General features: G+C 35.6%; 1 protein-coding gene across 1 annotated transcript; it reads left to right on the top strand.

Annotated features, from left to right (window-relative positions):
- Positions 1-14096: 14096 nt before the first annotated feature.
- LOC141813352 (cycloartenol-C-24-methyltransferase 1-like) lies at positions 14097-21287 on the top strand. Its single transcript, XM_074701303.1, has 13 exons — positions 14097-14146; positions 14868-14965; positions 18499-18565; positions 18825-18898; positions 19043-19127; positions 19218-19273; positions 19732-19786; positions 19910-19957; positions 20183-20266; positions 20347-20547; positions 20627-20752; positions 20844-20941; positions 21082-21287. The coding sequence occupies exons 2-13, from the start codon at positions 14883-14885 to the stop codon at positions 21131-21133; spliced, it is 1029 nt and encodes a 342-aa protein (XP_074557404.1). The 5' UTR covers positions 14097-14146; positions 14868-14882; the 3' UTR covers positions 21134-21287.
- The last annotated feature ends 2073 nt before the right edge of the window (positions 21288-23360 follow it).

Raw genomic sequence — 23360 nt, 5'->3', positions numbered from 1 at the left:
TTCAACCGAACGAAATTTTAAACCCCTAAATTAGGAAACCCTAAATCCTAAATGGTTATTATTTAGTCATTTATTAGTCTAGTTGGTTGGCAATTAATGGTCGAGCAGTTACAAGTTGGGCTGTTATAGGTCAGTCATTAATGTTAATATGTTTAAGGGCAGCCATTAATACATCCATTATACACTTGAGGTAGGTACTAAAAATAGTTTGAGTGCATGACAGTATTAGCTGATCTACTTGGATAATTTTTTTTCCTGACTGATTCAACATTTTAAGCATGTAAGTTACGATCACACGTGAGTCGACGGGATTTAGTGCAATTCAAATTGTAGATTTAGGGATAAGTAAAATCTTGATTCAACCTAAATAACTGATCAAACAAATTTACTTCAAAATTTGCATGATTCGATTAATTCAAAATTTTAATTAAAAATTTTCAATTATTTTAATTTATTCGGTTCGATCTCAATTACAAAATTTATAATTTGATTAAATCGATTAGATTTTATTTTATTTAAAAAATAAATCAAACCTTAAGATCGAATGAATATCTAAAATCACCATACCAACAATTATGTAAAGTCGTCCCCGGGGCAATGGTGCAACGATAGGACATCCAGGTTGTAACTCAGGGACCCGCGGTTCGATCCCCAGCTACGGCGTATTTACAGGAATTTTCCTCCAAATGGGGAACGCAATCAAAGGATGCTGAGCATCTGGATTGGCCGTCGTATGTGCTTCCCGATTTACCCTGGTAGTCGGTGGGAAACTTCTGTGGGATCGGGCCGGCCACCCCCAGGAATTGAGTCCATGAGATGGGACCGGGCCGGCCACCCCAGGGAGACTGACTGAGATTTATCATGTAAAGTCGTGACTTACGAACCCCATCCTCCTGTCGCTCAACCCCATCTCTGTTTCTCACTGTCACCCATCAACCCCATTTGCAAGCCCTCATGCCCCCACAATGTCACTCATCCTCATCTCCAATCTCTAGTCGTCGCCTATCAGCCCCATTCATGAATCCTCATCCTCTTATATATACAGTTGCTCAACCCCATCTCTGGCTCTCGCCGTTACCTATCAGCTCCATCTCTGATCCTTGTCGTCATTGCCTAAGAGATCAAGGGCGGAGCCAAATGGTTTGCTACCCAGGCTTTAGCCTAGGGCCCGACGAATTTACTAGTTAAATTTATGGTAGAAAAATTGAAAAATATAAATTATATAAGGGAGAAAAGAAGATAGCCCGGGGAGTTCAGGATGAGCTCGGAGGCTATCCATTTCCTGACTCCGCCATTGAGCGATTCCATCGTCATATCGCCACGTCAATTGTTGCGACCAACGTTGCTTGCTTTTTGCTCCCATCATCTCCCACAGCTCGTCCTCCCCCTTGCCGATGACTACAAAAAGTCGGTCAGTGCATAATCCAGAAGTTGATGTCAATGAGTCAAAAACATGTCATTTAAGGATTTTAGAGTTTTTTTTTAAGGTTCAAGCATAATCCATATATTTCTATTCTTAAGATGATTCATTACAAATTATGAATGAATGACTCTTTTAATCAGCATTTCAATATTTGAAAAAAATGATAATCCCAGTAGCCACATCTCTGGGGTGGTTGGTCCGGTTCCACGAAAGTTTTCCACCGACCACCAGGGTAAATCGGGAAGTGCATACGGCGACCAATCCAAATGCCCAGCATCCTTTAATTGCGTTCCACATTTGGAGGAAAATTCCTGCAAATACGTCGTAGCTGAGGATCGAACCACGTGTCCCTGAGTTACAACCCAGATGTCCTACCATTGCACCATTGCCCCGGGGACAACATTTCAATATTTGGGTTGTTCAGTATTTGATCATGATTCATTAATAATTAATCTAACTATATATATTTTTGATGAACATTATAAATTTATACTTGTAAATGTCAAGGACATACATCAAATATGGATATTGATAATAGTTGTTCAATACCATAATCTCTTATAGGAACAAAAACATCTATAGATTCTAAAGAAAAGATAACCAAACGAAAAGCAATAAGATCAAGAAGTGAGGTATGAGATCATTTCACAAAATTTACTAATGATGATAAAGAGATTAAAGTCAAATACAAATATTATGGTAAGGAATTTTTTTTGATCCATACAAGAATAGAATTACAAGCTTAAGATCTTATACGACTTCATGTAAAAAATATTGTCATGTTATTGAAATAACTAAGCATAACTCAGTTTACAACTAGATGTAAGCAGGGGCGGAACCAGGATTTTTATCGAGGGGGGGCCATTTTTTAACATTTTATTGTCACACTAATAAAATAAATATTTTGGAGCGCTTTTACAAAATTTCTTAATTAATTTTGTCAAAATTATTTAAAATTATCAAAAAATATTTTACCTTAATTAAAATCGTTTTAAAATATTATATATAGTATAACTGTTTTAATAAATTTAAAATAATTTTGAATAATTTTAATAAATTTAATTATATATGTAATAAATTTTTATTAAGTTAAATCCATTTATTTTTAGTAGTTATAATATAATTGTTACAACCAGTTAAAATAACATAAACAAGTGTTGTTTTATTCAAATACTTTTGATTTTTATAGCTGTTTTTATATACATTTTTTTAAAATGTTAATTTTGTATTATATTATATTTTTAAAAAATTAATTATGCTAGTGGACCGCTCAACCATTTTCAATGGATTGAAAAATCTCTAATTCAACTTAACTCGAGATGGAATACGAGTTGAGCGGATCAATTAATAAATCCATCAAAAATTAAAAGATATATATCAAAAATATTAAAAATTTTAAATTTATATTGTGAATTAAATGAATCAACCTATTGAGTTTTGGAAAAAAAAAATTCTAACCGTTTGACGTTAGTTGGGACGTCCGTCGCATAAATTGGCGCCCACGCACGTGACTTCCCACGTCGCCGTCTCTGCTCCCTGCTCCTCGCCGATCCACGTCAGCCGACTTAACGGCCGTTTGAGTTACACAGCTGACCAACGTTCTATAAAACGGCAATTCGTTGCTGCCTTCTCCGTATCAATTATTCCCTCACTCTCTCTGCCTCTCTCTCGGCCGGCGATCGAGGAAGACGCAGAGGGAAGTAGCATTGCGGCAATGGCAATTCCGAAATCGTCAGCCTTCGCGCTCCTTGCCTTCTTGCTGGTTTTCCCAACGGGCAGGGGGGGCGACCGCCCCCAGGCGCCCCCCCTTGGCTCCGCCCATGGATGTAAGACAGAGTGTGAGGTGTATTTTTTTTTTTTGAAATTTAATCAGAATGCCGGTAGAAAAGTCTTATCTAAAATGATTATAATGGATAAACTCCCTTTCAATTTATAGAAAGGCATGAGTTTAAAGTATACCATTAATGTCTAACTTTTGAATTCCTTTAAAATGCACAGTTGCATGTGATTGTATTAAATAATTATATACGATTGAAAGAGAAAAATTTAAAAAGTTTGTTAGATAATTCATCATAAAGAGTTTGTTAACCATTGATATATAAATCTGGATTCAAAAAATCAATTATATATGTCTAACTTTATTGATAAAAATTAAAAATTACTGAAAAAATTCTTAATTTTTATTCAAGTCATTACTAGAAAAATGTTAATAGACAACGCCCCAAAGACAACGATTTTTAGCAAAAGCGTTGTGGTTTTTCAATTTACAACGTTTTTAGTCAAAACCGTTGTCTTTGAAAATCAATAGACAACGTTTGTTCAGAAAGCGTTGTCTATTATATTATTAAAAAACCGTTGTCGAGATAACAGACACTAATTTAATGTGATTTTAGTAGCATTTTAGAAAATGCATCAAAATGTGGTCATGAACCTTCGCTCTCGCACATGTTCATGACTTGTTATTCCAAGAAGGCTGGTATTTGGCAGATGGACTTGTTCTATTTCTGCTGCTGTTACTTGGTGATGCTAATGTTGTGCCCATACTTGGTGATGCACTTGCTGTTACTTGGTGCTGCTAATGTTGTGATGCACCTGTTCTATTTCTGCAGCTGTTGGAGGATATTCTATTGCGTTGAAACCTTTGTTATGAATATGTTGCTGTTAATTATGGAGCTTCTATGTTGGAAGTTGTAACTTGAATTTGTGTTATGAACTTGTATAAGTTGTATGTTATCGACCTGCTGTATGTTATGAATTTGTGTTATGAACCTGCTGTAAGAATGATTTTTGTGTAAATATAAGTTGTATGTTTTGTATGTGATTTAGTAAATTTTGTAGCCAATGGTTTTGTATTTATAAAATATATTATTTCTTATTTACTGCTAAAAAAATCAAAAGACAACGCTTTTAAAAACGTTGCAAAATCCAAGTAATTTGTAATAAAATTACAACGCTTTTTAACTGTTGTAAAATGTGTTGTCATACTTATTAAAAACAACGTTTTTAAAGCGTCGCAAAAAACGTTGTAATATTTACAACGCTTTTTCTGCGTTGCGAAGGTGTTGTCGATGTTAACAAAGACAATGCTTAAAAAGCGTTGTCGTTGAGGGACCCCTTTTACAACAGGGCCTCTTACAACGCTTTTAACCCACAAAGACAACGCGTTTTCCGCGTTGTCTATTAACATTTTTCTAGTAGTGCATAAAAGCAAAAAAATTAGTTTAGCCATTAAAAATTATTTAAGAAGTTGAAAATTTTCACTATTTGATAATATAAGTTCAAATGATGTTGCTATCAATAATTTTTTACAAAAAATAGCTAGTTGAGATTCTACTTTTTTTAAAGAGAGATTATATTCATATGATGTGTAGCTTATATATATATATAATCAATTTGATTATTATTGATGACGTAAAAGATATAAATCAATATATGATGAGAGTCAGGAATACAGTTAAATATGTTAAATACTCCTCTTTTAAATTAAGCAAGTTTAAGGAATGTATAAAGATTTAAAAAATTAAAAGTTAGAATTCATTATGTTTAAATGTATCAACTAGCTAGATGGAACTCAACTTTCTTGATATTGAATGTAGCTCAAAAAAAATTGAAAAAAACTTTTGATAAGCTTGATGAACAAGACCCATATTTTAAATTAGGTCTTTATTATAAAGATTGCCATGTTGTTGTAATGATGGAGAAATGATATTTGTATAAGATGATAAACCTAAAAGATAATAAAGACTCTTGATGGGAAGCCAACAAGTGCAGATTATAATAATATTAGGTTTTTAACATTTTTATTGTAAGTTTCTTTTGAGTTAACATTAAAAGTTTCAAGTTTTATATGTCCTTTTCAATACTTTTGCACACGATATTAGTTTTATTTATTTTATATTGAAGGAGTGACAAGAAAGTGATAATCTTGGGGATTATTTTATTTTTGCACAAGTATTGAGGAGACTGAAAAACTTATTTTAGACTGAAAAAAATTACAATGGTACTTGATCTCGAGAATAACTTATTATATTAGACTGAAAAAAATTTAACAAGTATTGAGAAGATCTTGAGAAGATGAATAACTTATTTTATATTGCAATGGTACTTGATCTAAGATATAGATTGAATTTCATGAAATTATATTGGTTGAATTATATGAAGATAAAAAAGTACAAAAGTAGAAAAGATAATAAATGAGATTATTTGCTTTCTACAAGAATTATTAAAAGAAAATTGAACTTTACGATAGTACTGTAATACCCGAATTTTCCTTCAATAAATTTTGGATAAATAGTTATGTAAATGATAGAAGTATTTATGATAAAAAGAAAAACATTTAGAATGATTATGGCTTAAAATGTTTCTTGTATTGGGTTAAAAGGCTTTTGCTATAAAAAGAAAAGAAAAAGAAAAAGAAATGTGGAGATACCAAGGATCGATCCTTGGACCTCCAATATGAAGCAAGCCAAGTTAACCATATGAGATAGCAATGAATTCATGTTAAAAGGGTAAGGGAAACGCTTGTTAAACCTAAGGACAGATGAGATTTCATTAAACCCAACGGAGAGGAATTAGTGGCCTTGTTACGTGGGAGAGTGGGCAGTTGTGGTAACTCCCCGTTCACTTCTCCTATATAATACTCCTGCATTCACCAAAGCCATTTTCCCCTTCTCCTCTCTACTCTTCTCTCCTCTCTGCCGAAGGTTCCTCTCTGGCCGAAGGTGCTGAAGGTCCTGTGGCAAGGAAAGCGAAGGTCTATCGGTAGAATCTTAAGAACTTCAAAGTTACGGTAAGTTCCCCTCACCTGCTGGATAATTGTTACGTTTTGTTAGTATTCTGCTAGTATGCATAATGTTTTCCAGGAACTGTAGTATTGGAACTTATGATATTATGATATGATTCGTTCTAAAAGTTTTAGATATGCCTGTCTTCGATTGGGGTAGGCTTCCTAATATACATGTTTAGAATTGGTTCAAATGAATCTGTTTGTTATATGATAGATGATGCGATTAGATTAGTCTGTTTTCGTTTAAGATTAGTTTTAATCTGCTTCTGTAAGAATTAGCTTTTAGGTATGTTAGGATTTTAGGATTTCATATGCTTCATGGTAAACCTGACAATGTTAGAATTTCGCATGTTAGATCTTTGTTTGCTGTTAATGTTAGAATCTCACATGTTAGATCTTTGTTTGCTGTTAAGATGTTTAATTAGACAGAACATTTGCACCTGAGAAACCGAGAGCAGAAACCTGGTAATCGACTCGTTGGTCGATTACCAGAGGGTGTAATCGATCGCCCGATCGATTACACGCTTTAAAGAGAAGCGGAATCCGCGACTCTTAATCGATCACCCGATCGATTAAGAGGCTGTAATCGATCGACTGATCGATTACGAGGCTGTAATCGATCGGTTGATCGATTACCAAGCCTACTGTGAACTCCGAATTAAAGCAATCGATCTTCTGATCGATTAAACCCCTGTAATCGACCATGTGATCGATTACAGAGGCCTCTGTGATGAAATTTTTGAACCGAATCGACCCTGGATCGATTCAAGACCTATCAATCGATCTTCTGATCGATTGGAGGGTTATTGATCCAATGTTTGGTCGGTTTAGGGTTAATAATGTCATGTTTTATGAAGAAAGTATAATCAAACCTAAAGTTAAGGTTTAAACGTTATTAAACACTATGTTATGACAAATGTTATGGATTGAATGACGTGAATGTTCATTATAAAGAAAAGAAAGATGCATGAAACATTCATACTATGATGGAAAAGAATGTATAAAAGTATTTTACTTTGAATGAATGGCTTGTACCGGAACCCGAAAGGGATTCCAGGGATGGGCTCCAAAAGTTGCCCCTAGGTCGAAGAACATCTGAGAAGACCTAGTAAATCGTGTAGTCGGGATTAGCTACCTCGTACTACTTGGTATGTGCGCGCAAAAGAAATGAATGGGTACAAGCCAGGGATCCCCAAAGATGTTGATGATTATGTTTAAATGTTTTCAAAAAGGAAATGAATTTCATGTTCATGATATGATGTGATTAACCAATGATTGAAGATGCATGTTTAGGAAATATGCTTTTATGCTTTAATGTTATGTATCAAAACTAGCTATTACAAACTTAAGCAACCATTTCAACCATATAATTTATTTTAGATTCGATTTAAGTTAACACGATTAGATTATTAAAAAATCTTGAATAATATAAAGCTAAATTGAATTTGACTTAATTCGTTTATCATCTTAACCCTAATTGTAACAGACAATACATATGCATTATATTGTGAGTTAGACAAATTAAATGATGGATATTATTATTATTATTTTATTATTCTTTTGTTTAATGATAATTTTTACAAATCTATGAATTTTATATTTATTTTCTAAACCAAATTAAGAAATAATCATTATTATTTTATTTCTTATTTATTTCATTTTCTAAAAATACTTATTTAATTTTTGTCCATTTTAGTTTGTATACGAAGCAAAGCTGTCACCTTAACTGCCTCCTCAAGATAACTCCACACACTCTAAAAGAGGATAAATCATGGAAGCTTTTCTTTTAACGCAACGGTCTTTTTGCATGGGAGAGGTTACACCTAGAGAGACATTTTGTACCATTGAAAATTGATCCAAGACTTATTGTAACAAGTACCTATACTGTAGTAAAAAGTGGAATCTACCACTCTAGTGGTCCCACACGGTCGATCCCACGACTATCTATGAGGAGGTAAATCAGAAAGTTGGAGTTGACTACTACGACTACGGAGGAGAATATTTTTTCGACTTCATCTAAATTCGATCCTTGCTCACTGTAGTAAATCTGACCCGCAGTAACCAACTGTTGGGTTGGTCTCTCCTATGTGAGAGCGGCCCAAGCCCGTGTTTCTTTACACGGATGAAGCCCAAGCCCTCATCTATATTAAGGGGTCATCTAGGGTTATCTTCGGATAACAAGAGAAGAAAAACGCAGCCAAGCAAATCAGCCGAAAAACAGATTTCGTCGCAGTTCTGTTTCAGCCTGCGTGACGTTCACTTAACTGGGCGTTGCCGCCAATTGCACCGTTGGATCTTCCTGAAATTTTGAGAGAGCATTCCCAACTTGAGGTTCTTCATTCTGAACGGTGGAGATCGTCATTGGAGTCTTCTAGCTGGTGATTTCGTCCCTGTTTCGAAACTGTCAGATTCGGTTTTCTTGATTTTAACTTCTTCTATTTGCGTTGTTAAGCGTATGATTACCAAGACGAGTTCTTGATGTTACGCTGAGTAGAAGAAGAAGTTTATGTGCTGGTTGTTGGTGGCTAGAGAAGAACACTTGTGTACCCACTTCTTTGTTGATTTAGTGGAAGTTTTTGGTGGTGCCTCAGGCCGTGGTTTTACTCCTCACATTGAGGAGGTTTCCACGTTAAATCTCGGTGTTGATTCTTATCTTTGATTGTTTATTTCCGCTGTGAAAATTTTATTATAGTCTTAAGAAAGTCATTCGACGAATTCCGGGGTGTGTTAGTTCGTGTCACATCCCTTCAAGTGGTATCAGAGCCAGGTTGTGATTTGTGTCGAGTGATGGAGGCTAATACGAGCAAGATGATTATGTTGACTGGTTCGAATTATTCTTCTTGGAAGTCTCGGATGGAAGATCTGCTTTATGTAAAGAATTACTACATGCCTGTTTTCTCTACAGAAAAACCAGAGGATAAGACAGAGGAGCAGTGGACTATCTTTCATAGGCAAGTGTGTGGATTTATCAGACAGTGGGTTGAGGATAATGTGCTAAATCATGTCAGTGGAATCAACCATGCTCGAACTCTCTGGAGTAAACTTGAGGAGCTTTATGCAAGCAATACAGGAAGCAACAAGATGTATGTGATGAATCAGCTGTTGGGATTGAAGTATAAGGATGGTTCTTCAATGGCGGATCATATCAACAACTTTCAGGGTCATATTAATCAGTTGTCTTCCATGGGTCTTAAATTTGAAGACGAGTTGCTTGGTTTGTGGTTGTTTGGTAGTTTGCCGCACACTTGGGATACTTTCAGAACATCAGTTTCGAATTCAGCTCCAAAAGGAGTGATTACATATGATATGGCGAAGGCTAGCTGCATGAATGAAGAGGTGAGGAGAAAGTCTCTTGATTCTAATTCTTCTTCAAAGTCAGATATTTTGGTTACCGAGTCACGAGGGAGAAATTATAACCGTGGACCGAAGAGTAGAGATGGCAATGGCAGAAGTAAGTCTCGAGGAAAATTTACTGATGTTGAATGTCATCATTGTGGTAAGAAGGGACATATCAAGCCTTTCTGTAGGCTATTGAAGAAGGAGAATAAGCAAAGATATAAAGAGAAGGGCAAAGACAAGAAATCAGGCGAAAGTAGTGATACGGAACGCGCTGCCACTACCACTGAAGATTTCCTGATTGTCTATGACTATGATGTGGTTAATTTAACTAATCATGATATCAGTTGGGTGATTGACAGTGGTGCTTCTACTCATACTACCTCTCGGAAGGATTTCTTCACTTCTTACACGCCAGGTAGTTTTGGTTTTGTGAAGATGGGAAATGATGGTGAAGCAAAGGTTGTTGGCATTGGCGATATATGCTTGGAGACTAGTACTGGTTCTAAGTTGATTCTAAGAGATGTGAAGCATGTCCCAGACATTAGGTTGAACTTGATTTCGACTGGAAAGCTAGATGATGATGGTTATTGTAGTACCTTTGCAGATGGAAGATGGAAGCTTACCAAAGGCTCAATGATTGTGGCCAGAGGTGAGAGATCTTCAGCCTTATACATGTTGCATGCTAAGATTGTGAATCATGCAGTGAATGTGGTAGAAAATGTGGCTATATCTGAGTTGTGGCATAAAAGGCTTGGTCATATCAGTGAAAAAGGTCTTTCTCTCTTAGGCAGGAAAAATGTCTTATCTGGTTTAAAGAATGTCAGTTTGCAGAGGTGTGATCATTGTTTGGCAGGAAAGCAGAATCGTATTTCATTTAAGTCTTCATCGCCTGGTAGAAAAGAAAATATTCTTGACCTAGTGCACTCTGATTTATGTGGTCCTATGAAGACTCAGACTATGGGTGGATCTCTTTATTTTGTTACTTTCATTGATGATCATTCGAGAAAGACTTGGGTTTATACTCTGAGGCACAAGAGCGAGGTTATAGATGTGTTCAAACAGTTTCATGTTTCAGTTGAGAGGGAAACTGGAAGAAAGCTCAAGTGCATTCGATCAGATAATGGAGGTGAGTATTTGGGGCCATTTGATGAGTATTGTATACAGCAGGGTATTCGACATCAAAAGACGCCACCCAAGACACCTCAGTTAAATGGGTTAGCAGAGAGAATGAATAGAACACTCGTTGAACGAGTAAGATGTCTACTTTCACATGCCAAGTTACCAAAGTCTTTCTGGGGTGAAGCTCTTAACACTGTTGTTCACGTGTTAAATCTTACACCGTGTGTTCCCTTGAAGTTTGATATTCCAAATCGAGTTTGGAGTGGTAAGGATCCCTCTTATGATCACTTAAAAGTTTTTGGATGCAAAGCTTATGTGCATATTCCTAGTGATGAGAGAAGTAAGCTTGATTTGAAGTCAAAGCAGTGTGTTTTTATCGGATATGGTCAGGATGAGTTTGGCTATAGATTTTATGATCCTATCTCAAAGAAGCTTGTTCGAAGTCGAGATGCAATTTTTGCAGAGGATCATACTATAGAGGACATTGACAAGGTGAAATCTTCCTTTGTTTCTAGTAGTGAGAACTTGGATATGAGTATTGTTCCTCCTATGTCAATTTCATCGCAGAGTGAAGTTCAAGATGATGAACATGAGACAGATGAAATAGAAACCGAAGTTGTTGAGGACATACCAACAACTGAAACTCCAAGTGATATGCCACTCAGAAGGTCGTTGAGAGAACGACAACCATCCACCAGGTATCCAGTTAATGAGTACATTCTGTTGACTGATGGGGGAGAGCCCGAATATTTTGAAGAAGCCATGGAGAGTGAGCAAAAGGTAGAATGGGTTCGTGCCATGGATGATGAGATGAAATCACTTCATGATAATGATACTTATGATTTAGTGAAGTTGCCTAAGGGTAAGCGTGCTTTGAAGAACAGGTGGATATTCAGGATAAAGCATGAACTCAACTCTAAGCCACGATACAAAGCAAGATTGGTAGTAAAGGGCTTCAGTCAGAGGAAAGGAGTTGATTTTGATGAGATTTTCTCTCCGGTTGTGAAGATGTCATCCATTCGAGTTGTGATGGGTTTAGCTGCCAGCCTTGACTTGGAGATTGAGCAAATGGATGTCAAGACTGCCTTTCTTCATGGTGACTTGCACGAAGAGATTTACATGGAGCAACCTGAAGGTTTCATAGTAAAAGGAAAAGAAGAGTTTGTGTGCAAGCTCAACAAAAGTCTCTACGGTTTGAAACAAGCCCCAAGGCAATGGTATATGAAATTTGAGTCCTTTATGGGGGAGCATGGCTACACCAGAACCAATACAGACCATTGTGTCTTCTTTCAGAGGTTTGGTGATAATGACTTCATTATTCTTCTGTTATATGTGGATGATATGCTCCTTGTTGGCAAGAATATTTCACGCATTAATCAGTTGAAGAAGCAATTGAACAAGTCTTTTGCTATGAAAGACTTAGGTCCTGCAGAACAGATTCTTGCCATGAGAATTATCAGAAGAAGAGAAGAGAAGAAGATCTTCTTATCACAAGAGAGGTATATTCACAAAGTGTTGGAAAGGTTCAATATTGGAAATGCTAAAGCAGTAAGTTCTCCCTTTCCTTCTGGTGTTAAGTTGAGCCACGATCATTGTCCTTCTTCTGAGGAGCATAGACAGTACATGCAAAAGGTTCCTTATAGCTCTGCGGTTGGTAGTTTGATGTATGCGATGGTGTGCACGAGACCTGATATAGCGCATGCCATTAGCGTGGTGAGTCGATTCTTATCTGATCCTGGAAAAGAGCATTGGAATGTGGTGAAATGGATTATGAGGTATTTGCGTGGTACCGCACACTATGGTATATGTTTCGGAGGTGGTGAGCCAAAGTTGATTGGCTATGCAGATGCAGATATGGCTGGAGATATTGATACTCGTAAGTCGACATCAGGTTATCTGATTACCTTTGCAGGGGGAGCTGTTTCTTGGCAATCTAGGCTTCAGAAATGTGTTGCACTATCTACCACCGAGGCGGAATTCATTGCTGCCACGGAAGCGTGCAAAGAACTACTGTGGTTGAAGAATTTTCTCCAAGAGCTTGGATTCAATCAAGAACGGTACGTCCTCTTTTGTGATAATCAAAGTGCTATATATCTTGCGAAGAATTCAACCTTCCATGCGAAGTCGAAGCATATAGATATGAGATATCATTGGATTCGAGATGTTGTGAATTCTAAGGCGGTGCATATTGAGAAGATCCACACCGATGATAATGGATCGGATATGATGACGAAGGCGCTTTCAAGAGAAAGGATTATTGCTTGTCGTCAAGTCGCCGGTGTTTCGGCGAGCTCCTCCACATAGTCGAGAGGGGGAGATTTGTTGGGTTGGTCTCTCCTATGTGAGAGCGGCCCAAGCCCGTGTTTCTTTACACGGATGAAGCCCAAGCCCTCATCTATATTAAGGGGTCATCTAGGGTTATCTTCGGATAACAAGAGAGGAAAAACGCAGCCAAGCAAATCAGCCGAAAAACAGATTTCGTCGCAGTTCTGTTTCAGCCTGCGCGACGTTCACTTAACTGGGCGTTGCCGCCAATTGCACCGTTGGATCTTCCTGAAATTTTGAGAGAGTATTCCCAACTTGAGGTTCTTCATTCTGAACGGTGGAGATCGTCATTGGAGTCTTCTAGCTGGTGATTTCGTCCCTGTTTCGAAACTGTCAGATTCGGTATTCTTGATTTTAACTTCTTCTATTTGCGTTGTTAAGCGTATGATTACCAAGACGAGTTCTTGATGTTACGCTGAGTAGAAGAAGAAGTTTATGTGCTGGTTGTTGGTGGCTAGAGAAGAACACTTGTGTACCCACTTCTTTGTTGATTTAGTGGAAGTTTTTGGTGGTGCCTCAGGCCGTGGTTTTACTCCTCACATTGAGGAGGTTTCCACGTTAAATCTCGGTGTTGATTCTTATCTTTGATTGTTTATTTCCGCTGTGAAAATTTTATTATAGTCTTAAGAAAGTCATTCGACGAATTCCGGGGTGTGTTAGTTCGTGTCACATCCCTTCACTCAATCATGCTCCCGGAGCTTGACAAGTACGGTACCAACTATGTAAATCCGTGAGGACAAGATCAAATGCCCATTCTAGTTTGTAAATTATAAATGGATGGAACAATTTTTTTTCATTATTCATCTAAATTTGAAATGCTTACTACAAATAAGAACCTAATTCCCTATTTGGATATCCTTTCTAAATCAAAAGTGGAAAGCCCAAAAGTGAGATGACTTGTTTGTTTTAGGCTTTGTTTATCCACCGTGAGAGAACAAAAGTTGATCTCTATGTTTACCCAACACCTCTTCGAATAATCCCGCTTCTGAGTGGTGACTATTGCTTGGTCAGCCGAGGTGTGCCCCGCCAAACTGGTGACAATAGGCGTCCACTCACACAGGACACCTTCGTACGTTACTTTCAGTTCAGTGCCGCCGTCAACGCTGCTCGTCTCCGCCCTGCTCTCCTCTTCGCCACCTCCCGAATCATCGGAGGTAAGACATTCGCTCCCCTCTTCTTCCTCTCCGCCCCTGCATTTCTCTAGGGTTCTTTGTTTCTGTCTTTACGTGTCAGCTAGTTTTCATCGATCGACATCGGGATTCTGTTAGATCTGTGTTTTTTTACCGTCCAGTGGACAGATTGTAGTGCTCAATGAGTGGGATATATCTATTAGTGACAGTACCGTCGGACGCCTGTTCCATCGATTCTGATCTCTCTCTCTTTCTCTTCAGTCGATGGAATTTTCTCATTGTACTTCTATTTCTTTATCGTATCATCTCTTGTTTCCTGTGACATTCGTTCGCTCTGTGGATGTTTTTTGAAATGATTGGATGCTGGTAATGCCATTTTTTCGCTCTTTCTTTGAAACGAAATATTTCTGTATTTTTGGATCTTTTCTGGAACGAAAAGTCATGGTGAATTTTGGTCGTGTTATATTTAACTGATTTGATATACTGAACCTGTACTCCTTTGCCTTCATATTCTATCTCGCCGATTTTGCTGTTCCTCCTCTTGAGGCCTCCGTTTGTAGTTTCTAATCCTTTTTTGGACTTTCTGGTCCTTCCTCATCCATTTAAAATCTGTTGCATGTTTCTCCTCAGCGTTCATATCCTGAAACTTGAGTTGTTTGTTTCCTTGGTATTTCTGCATTTTTGTTTTTCGGCATTTTATTTTTGTTGGTTATCTCAGTTCATTTTTCTTTCGTATAACACATAGAAAGTTGACTGCAAGATGTGGATATCTGGGGCTTTGAATCTCGATTCGGGAGTTGGTGGCAAAATCAAAAAGGAAGATATTCAATCTGCTGTTGAACAGTATATTTTTCTACTCATCTTATGTCTTACGATTAGGATCAGTTCTTTCTAAAATTTTAAGGCACAATAGTGAGCATGTTTGAGTAACTTGTAAATGGGTTTTTTTAATCTCAACCATAAAACACAAAATGTAGATCATTTCTCAATGCATGCGTTGGTTTCCTCTTCTGCATGATTGATCAAATTACCCAATACATTATTCATTCGATGCCTTCTCATCATTAGGTGTCATCGTTTGCAAGACTACATGAGTCGGACTTTATGATTTTACACTTAAATTGCTGATTGATTTAGAGGTGTCAATGGGTTGTGCCTAACTCAAACTACTCAGCTTAGTTGGCCGGTGTAGATGTCATGCTAAGAAGAGCATAGCCCATGACATCAACATTGCTCACTTGGCATGTCTCGGGTCTACTGAACCAGAAAATAATAAAATAATAAGAATTTGAATAATATAAAAATATAAAAGTACTTTAAAATAAGAAAAATAAGAAAAGTAGAAAAAAATAAACCTGTAAATAATTATTGGGAAACTTCAAAAAAAAGTTTTTTTGGGATCATTTTGGTAATTTAAAGCTAAGTTGACCAAAATTCAAACTATCGGCGTTATTCAAAATAAGAGGCATTTTGATATTTTTAACATGATCATTGAAATTGCCCCTATCCTCTTTGTCAACATGCGGGTTGTACTTGGCTCATCTGCCACCGCCTAGCCCATGCTTGGCCTGGATTGTGCTAGGCTACCCACCACCCAACCCGTCTTATGCCATTGGGATCTTCTATGACTTCATTTAGATCAGTGTCTTATATTTCCTCTTCTAGATATTTGAATTTCTCTCTAGCCTAAACCTGACTCGTTTGTGACCATCAGAATCAGAGCCGGTCCTTGTTGTACAAGGGCCCTGGGCGAAATTATAATTTTTGGGCCCTGATACAATAGCATATTTAATTTTTAGAGCTTGATAAATTATGATTTTCAATCAATAAGAGTTGCAAGATAAAAAATTTTCATACGAAACAATACTTTCCAAGCAATTAGAGTTCCAAGACAAAAAAGAATAATTTCTCTTATTTAAAATGATAACGATACTCTAAATAATTTTCATACGAAACAATGCTCTCCAAGCAACTAGAGTTCCAAGTAACTATATGATTGACAAGTGGTTAATTAGAAGAAAATAAAATATAACAAGTTGCATATTTCAACTACAAACTACTAAAAGTAATTTTAGCAGTTAAACTTGAGCCAATTGTTGTTCAGTATGAGAGAATATGTATGAGAGATGGTGAATCAAAGGCTAGAACAAAAATTTTCAAAGTACAAAAGTTCTACTTATTGATGAAAGAGATACTAGTTCTACTGTCAAGTAGTTGATTCATTGGAATCATATTTATGCCCTTATTTAAAAACATTGAGTCAACAATAGCATAATCTCAGCATGGACACTTCAAATATCTTTACTTTGTCATAACTAAATTCTGAGTCCTAAAGAAAAAAATCATTAAAAGTTCACAATAGGCAACAAGGAATATGTTGTCCCTTGAGATCTCAACTTTTGTTCTTGGATAACTGGATGAGTTTTCAACTAAGCTAGATAAAGTAAAGATATATAGGCTATACGTCGAATGTCATATTTCCTAATAATTTACAGATAACAATTTATGTGTTATGTATCAATGTATGCTAGAACAACATTATGTCAACTTTCAACAGATTTTGTATTGGCTTATTTGGCAATATAGTAAACCAATTATATGATTAATTAACCTAAGAATAATCATAAAAACGTGTCAGGTTTAGAAGTACGCAATCTAAATGCAGTTATCATCAGATGGAAAGTGCAAGTACTTTTTTTCTCTATATATCACCCATAATATGAGTCATACCTGTTAACTTGTCTTTCGATGAACTCTCAAAATTTCCCTTAACACTACTCATTAAATGTTAGCTATGGATCTAATTTCATGCCTATTCCATGCACGTTTGAAGCAAGAAGTATGATATGATTTCTTTGCTTCAAACAATCTACAATGTTCATAGTTCACCAAACCAAATAAAAACTAAATAACCCTTTGGAAATCTAGAAAATGGTAGCGAACTCACATCACGCTACTACACTGATAAGAAAATACTAGGGTAACAAAACATAGTAGTGATCTAAAATTATAAATATATAACTACCACGAATTTCTAACCTTGATCAAACCTTCTAAGTTCTAGACATCAATGATAGACTGATCAACATCATCAATCAAAACCTATTTTCAGCCTTTCTCTCTCTCATATTCGTGCAGAGGATTCCGAGTACCTAATTTGCAGCCCTCTCTACGCTCTTCGTTGGTAAGTTCAGAATATCACTAGAAATACCACATGCACCATTAATTTAGGAGCTGAACTCATAGTTGACCATTTTCAGCCAGGAAGGATCAACTAGTTACAATCTTGCTCCAACTTTGATTAAGCCCAATGAATAAAGCTGCTACACCTTTATCTACTTGTTTTGCCTCTTTCTATTCTTTGTTATCCGTATGATTCTAATAACTTAGTCTTGCCTCCATGAACCTATGCCCTCTCCCCTTTCTCCATGGGAGGACATAATGATGGAATTAACTTTTCTTTTTATTTATTTACTGTTAAAATATCCTTTTTTTAGAATTACAATTATCTTGAAATTTGGACATAATTCTATCATACAGTTGTGAGAAGCAGCATACACCAACTCTCTGCTTGACTTTCTAGGTGTTGGTAGATTGACTAGGAAGCAGTCCAAAATCATTAAGCATGACCTTTGCAATTCTTGCCCATTGTGGTTAAAATTACTCTTTGAATTGAAGCACATTTGGAACTTCTTTCATTTTACCAGAGGTGCATTGTCGCAATTTCTCATTCTAAGTTATAAACAAGACATTTGTGATTCCTTGATCTTTTGCATTGCCAGCAGATATCAAGTGTGACTTGTACATGAGTTTATCTGCTATAGTGAGCACTCAGGTGAATCTCTGATCTGGTAGATATACTAGCTAAATCAACAAAGAAGTGGGCCTAAGTCTTCAGATCTAAGCATTTATGTAGGTTTTAGATGATCCAATAAGTGTGATGTATGAATCTTGAGTTTTTTAGCAGCCAAGATTGAATTGCCTTGTAGTGCCCTCACCACTAGGTTTTGAGAACACAGTCAGCACCCACTCTCTCTTGATCAGTAACTAAATTTTTGATGTGAATTACCTGGTTGTGGATTCATCTACTAACAAAAGAACTTTCAGTCCTTGTTATTTTTATGTGGTTCTTTCCACCATATGTTTATTCAATACATAAATTAGACATCAGTCAAAGTCTCCATGCAGATTTTTTTATCCAGAAAATAGAAATCCTTTCCTTTCATATTAGCTCCATGTTCACCCAGGATATTATCTTTTATGACTAGACACTTTTTTCTCAGTAGAGTTAAATTCTTCAATCTCCACATGGCCAAAACTGCAAATCCATTTGGTAGATATGTGTATATATAAATGTTTTCTGGTTGTTGCATTAGGTATGAAAAATACCATACCTCTTACGGAGGGGATGAAGAATCAAGAAAAGCAAACTACTCTGATATGGTAGGCTTCATATATCAGTATTACCTTTTCGTTACTTACATTTTACAACTTTTTAAAGTTGAGTGGTCCATTGTTTGATTATTTTGTTTTGAATATGAATGTGGTTCTTGATTTAGGGTTATCCATGTGTGTATACTATGTATTCATTTATGTGGTTATCAAGTGCCATATTTGTTCAAACTTCCATAATTGCAATATATACGTTTATCACATGTTATCAAACAAATAATAGCTTTGCATTTTCTTTTATGCATCTCAGGTTAACAAGTATTATGATCTTGCCACTAGCTTCTATGAATTTGGTTGGGGAGAATCATTCCACTTTGCTCATAGGTAGGTAGTAGCAATTTATTGTTGACCATAGTCCCTCAAATTATTTGATAGCGAAGAAGCATCATTAAACTTACCTAACAATCCTTATTTTTTTACGCTTTCTAGTCTACCTTGAATTCTAATTTTTAAGTTTTATATATGTAGGTGGAAGGGAGAGTCCTTGCATGAAAGCATTAAGAGGCATGAACACTTCCTTGCACTGCAGTTGGGGTTGAAACCAGGGATGAAGGTAGTAGTGTTTTTTTTTTATGTCATTCATGAATTGATTGAATATTCTCTGATGCTGACAATTTTATTTATTGGTTTCATTTTGATTTAGGTCCTGGATGTAGGTTGCGGGATTGGTGGGCCTCTGCGTGAGATCGCTAGATTCAGGTCTAGATTTTCTTGAAAATGAAGGAATAATCTGCTGAATTTTGAAATTTAATAATCTTTAGTTTATCTTTCCCTTAGCTATTTGGGTAAATGCTGGGCTTAAAGATTTCAGTAAGTGGATTGTAGGAAAAAACATGAACACCTTCCCTATGGTTTAGTTGGATTTAAATGAACCTTGATTGTTCATCATAAAGGAAGGCATAGACCAATGGACTTTCATTATTATGCCCATAATGCACGAGTAAACAATGAAACACATGAAAAAAATCCAAATTATTGGTTTTTTATGTAACTATCTTAACTACTATATCAAGTTGTATTTAAAAGCTTAAAATAACTGGCATGTAGTTGTATAATGTTCTATAAGAAATTGTGGCCATGAGTTGATATTGTCGGCACAACATTTCCAGTGATAGTTTGATGGCTCTTTAATGACACAATGCATGTGAATTTTGCAGCTCAACATCCATTACAGGGTTAAACATCAACGAGTATCAGATTTCAAGAGGATCCGTAGGTGGACATTGTTTGCCATTATTTGTGCACATGAATCAAATTTGTAGAAGTCTTTTAATTTGCATTCACATGAGTGATATTCAGTTATCATATCTTTTCCTAATGAATGTCATCCTACAGGAGCTTAACCGCATAGCAAGGTTGGACAAATCATGTGATTTTGTTAAGGTTTGTTCTATCCTGTAGTGATGCATTTTGGCATTGCAGATATATTCTCGTTTTTTTTTTTACAAGATGCATTTTTGACATATGATTCTTATAGGAGTGCTGATGAACATTTTTGCTATCATCCAAAATTCTCTTAACAAAAATTGAATTTGAGGCTGCCTTTTTTGCACAATAAATTTAAATTGCAGGTTGAATTTTCAGCTAATTTTTTCTTGTGAAATTCAGGCTGATTTCATGAAAATGCCATTTTATGATGACACATTTGATGCGATCTATGCAATCGAGGCAACTTGCCATGCTCCGGATGTGGTATGTAGTTCTGTAGTTTTCTTTTATTTTGGCATCTATTCTTACAATTTATGAATCGCCTTCCAATTTGATTTGGCAAGGTTGGCTGCTACAAGGAGATTTACAGAGTGCTAAAGCCTGGTCAGTATTTTGCAGCATACGAGTGGTGCATGACTGACCATTTTAATCCAAATAATGAAAGCCATAAAAAAATTAAGGCTGATATCGAGCTTGGTAATGGACTTCCTGATGTCAGAACTTCAAAAGAATGTCTTGAAGCTTTGAAGTTTGTAGGATTTGAGGTAAAGAAATTAAACTGTATGCTTCTTTCTTATATATATGTCTATCATCTGTCTACTCATCATGTTCCCTAGCTATTAGGTTATATGGGAGAAAGATCTTGCAGCTGATTCTCCCTTACCTTGGTACTTGCCTCTAGATACAAGTCAGTTTTCCATGACTAGCATCCGCTTGACAGCTTTTGGTCGGTTTATTACAAGAAATATGGTACATTATATATCCTCTATTGTTATAGATTCTGTTACATTTGAAGCTGTTTGTTTTTTTACAGTAGATGCCATCTTCTTTAATTTTGCAGATTAAGACATTGGAATTTTTGGGGATTGTCCCAGAAGGAATCCATAGAATTTCTGCGATCCTGGAAAAGGCAGCTGAAGGTCTTGTGGCAGGAGGAAGGTAAATAAAACTCACGAGGCTGCAAAATATATATTTTGCAACTTCACAATGTTATGGCGTTTAACATTTTTATAGAAACTACTCATTCTGTTATACGTTGTTCTTCGAATCAAATCTTTTCCATTGACACTCTATTGCAGGATGGAGATCTGCTCACCAATGTACTTCTTTTTGGTTAGGAAGCCTCTTTGAGATTATTGAAAAAATGATGAGCATGAAGAATTAATGCGTTTTGCTAAATGTAAGTCCTGATTCTGCTTTAGCATTTTAACAAGTGTTTCAAATCAGTAAACAATTAAGTGTCAAAACTGATTTTTAAGTTCCCTAGAACATGTATTTTTGTTAAGCTTAAATTTTAGTTCTGCTTTAGCGTTAGGCCGAATTGTGACAATGGTGTTCCATGTCTAGTCGAATTAGAATGAATGTTTCAGAAATGTTGTCCTTCTTGTTGAACCTTTTCAAAAATTATTACCGCCGTAATATTAATTGTGGGATAAGGTAAAGTCCGTATGTTAGAATGTTCAGTTTACCTACACGATCAAGCTAGATGCATTGAATGCATTAAATGAATTAAGATGATCAAATAGCCGATTGAGGGTGCATGCATGTGGTTAGAGCGAGCTTTTGTGAATTAGTTTAGTATTGTAGGTAGACCAATTGAGTCAATTAAATTGAGCAAGTAGAAAGATCAAACAAGTTGAATTCTCAATTAAACTATGATTCTATTAATCGAATGAGTTAACTAACAAGATAGACCAATGGACAGGTTGGCTTATCAAGCAAAGCAAAGTAGATAAGGTAGATCAATTTTGATATTCAATTAAGTTTATTTATATTTGTTCAGTATACACAAAATAATTAAATAAATAAATTTAAATAATTTATAAATTAAATAAATAAATTTGAATATATATATATATATATATATATATATATTCAATTCGGTAATATTTATAAATAAAGAATATGAACTATTCATGAATAATATTTACGGATTATATTTATTAATAAATAAATAAATAAGTTTTCAAAATGAATAAATAAAATTTATCAACCAATTAAATTAATTTAAAAATATAATAGTTTCAAATAATTAAATAAGTCAAATTAAAAGATCGATAATATTTAAATGAAATAAAGTCATGCAAACTCGAACTAAACTCAAGTCTTAAAAAACACAAGCTCAAGCAACCTTTTCATTTGATTTATTTTAGACTCAGTTTAACTTAATTTAATTATTTTATTAGATAAGTTTTAATAACATAAAACTTAATTGACTCTGGGCCTTGTTGCAGTAGATAATGCATGCAACATATGCTAGACAAGTTTAACGATGAGCAATTTTATTTTTATTTTTATTATTTTTAATCTTTTCCTTAATAATAATTTTCATAAATCTATGAATTTTATATTTATTTTCTAAACCAAATTAAGAAATAATAATAATTATTATTATATTTCTTATTTTATTTTCTGAAACTTATTTTAACTTTTGACCATTCTAGTTTGTTGTAGTAAAAAGTAGAATCCCCTATCTCAGCGGCTCCATACGAAATTTGTGAAGAAGTAAATCGAGAAACTGTAATTGATCAATGTGGGAAGGATATTTTTCTCGATTTGTCGAGATTTGATTCTTGTCCATTGTAACAATATCTACCTCAGTGAGTAGCCAATTCAATCATGCCCCGGAAGCTTGGCCATTCTAGTTTGTGAAGTATAAATGGGTTGAACAATTTTTCCCATTTTTCACACTGATCTAAATTTGGAAAGCTTACTACAATTAGGATTTTGTGCGGGATAAGAACGGAATAAAAGACCTGTTTGTTATAGGCTTTGTTTATCCACCGTGAGAGAACCAAAGCGGAATTAGATTCCTCAATGTAACTACTGGCAGGTAAAAAAAATGGATAGAATGATCGTCCACCATCATTCCTTGTTTCATTTGGTAAAGCAAAGAGGAAACTGGAATTGAACGTATTCGAAAAGCTAATTTATTAGCAAATGAAAGAAAAAACTGTCCCATACAGTACGAGAATATGTTTTGGAACAAGAAAAAAAAACCCCAATAAATACTGATAAAATATCAAGCTTTGCAGTTAAGAATGTTCAGCTGCAAGAGAGAGAACTGGTACTGGTTTGAAACCATTGGTAACTAGGCAAATATCTTACAAATAAATCAGCTTCCATTGTTTTAATCCAGACACGCTATGGAAGTGAAAGTCACAAAATGCAAGAGACAAGGAAATAAGTCTGTTAATAGTGCAGCATACTACAGAAGACAATTTTTCTATTCTCTTCTGCAAAAAAGGTGGAATTCGCCACCCCAATGACCCCACACTGTCGGTCCCACGACCATCTGTGAGAAAGTAAATCGAGAAACTGCAGTTGGTCATGACGGAGGAGGGTATTACTCGACTTC

Source organism: Curcuma longa, chromosome 20, assembly GCF_044706935.1.
Source record: "Curcuma longa cultivar G26 ecotype Majalengka, Jawa Barat chromosome 20, ITB_CL_G26_1.1, whole genome shotgun sequence".
Classification (NCBI taxonomy): Eukaryota; Viridiplantae; Streptophyta; class Magnoliopsida; order Zingiberales; family Zingiberaceae; genus Curcuma; species Curcuma longa.
Note: the sequence above shows the minus strand (reverse complement) of the source record. Positions and strands in the feature narration are given on the sequence as shown.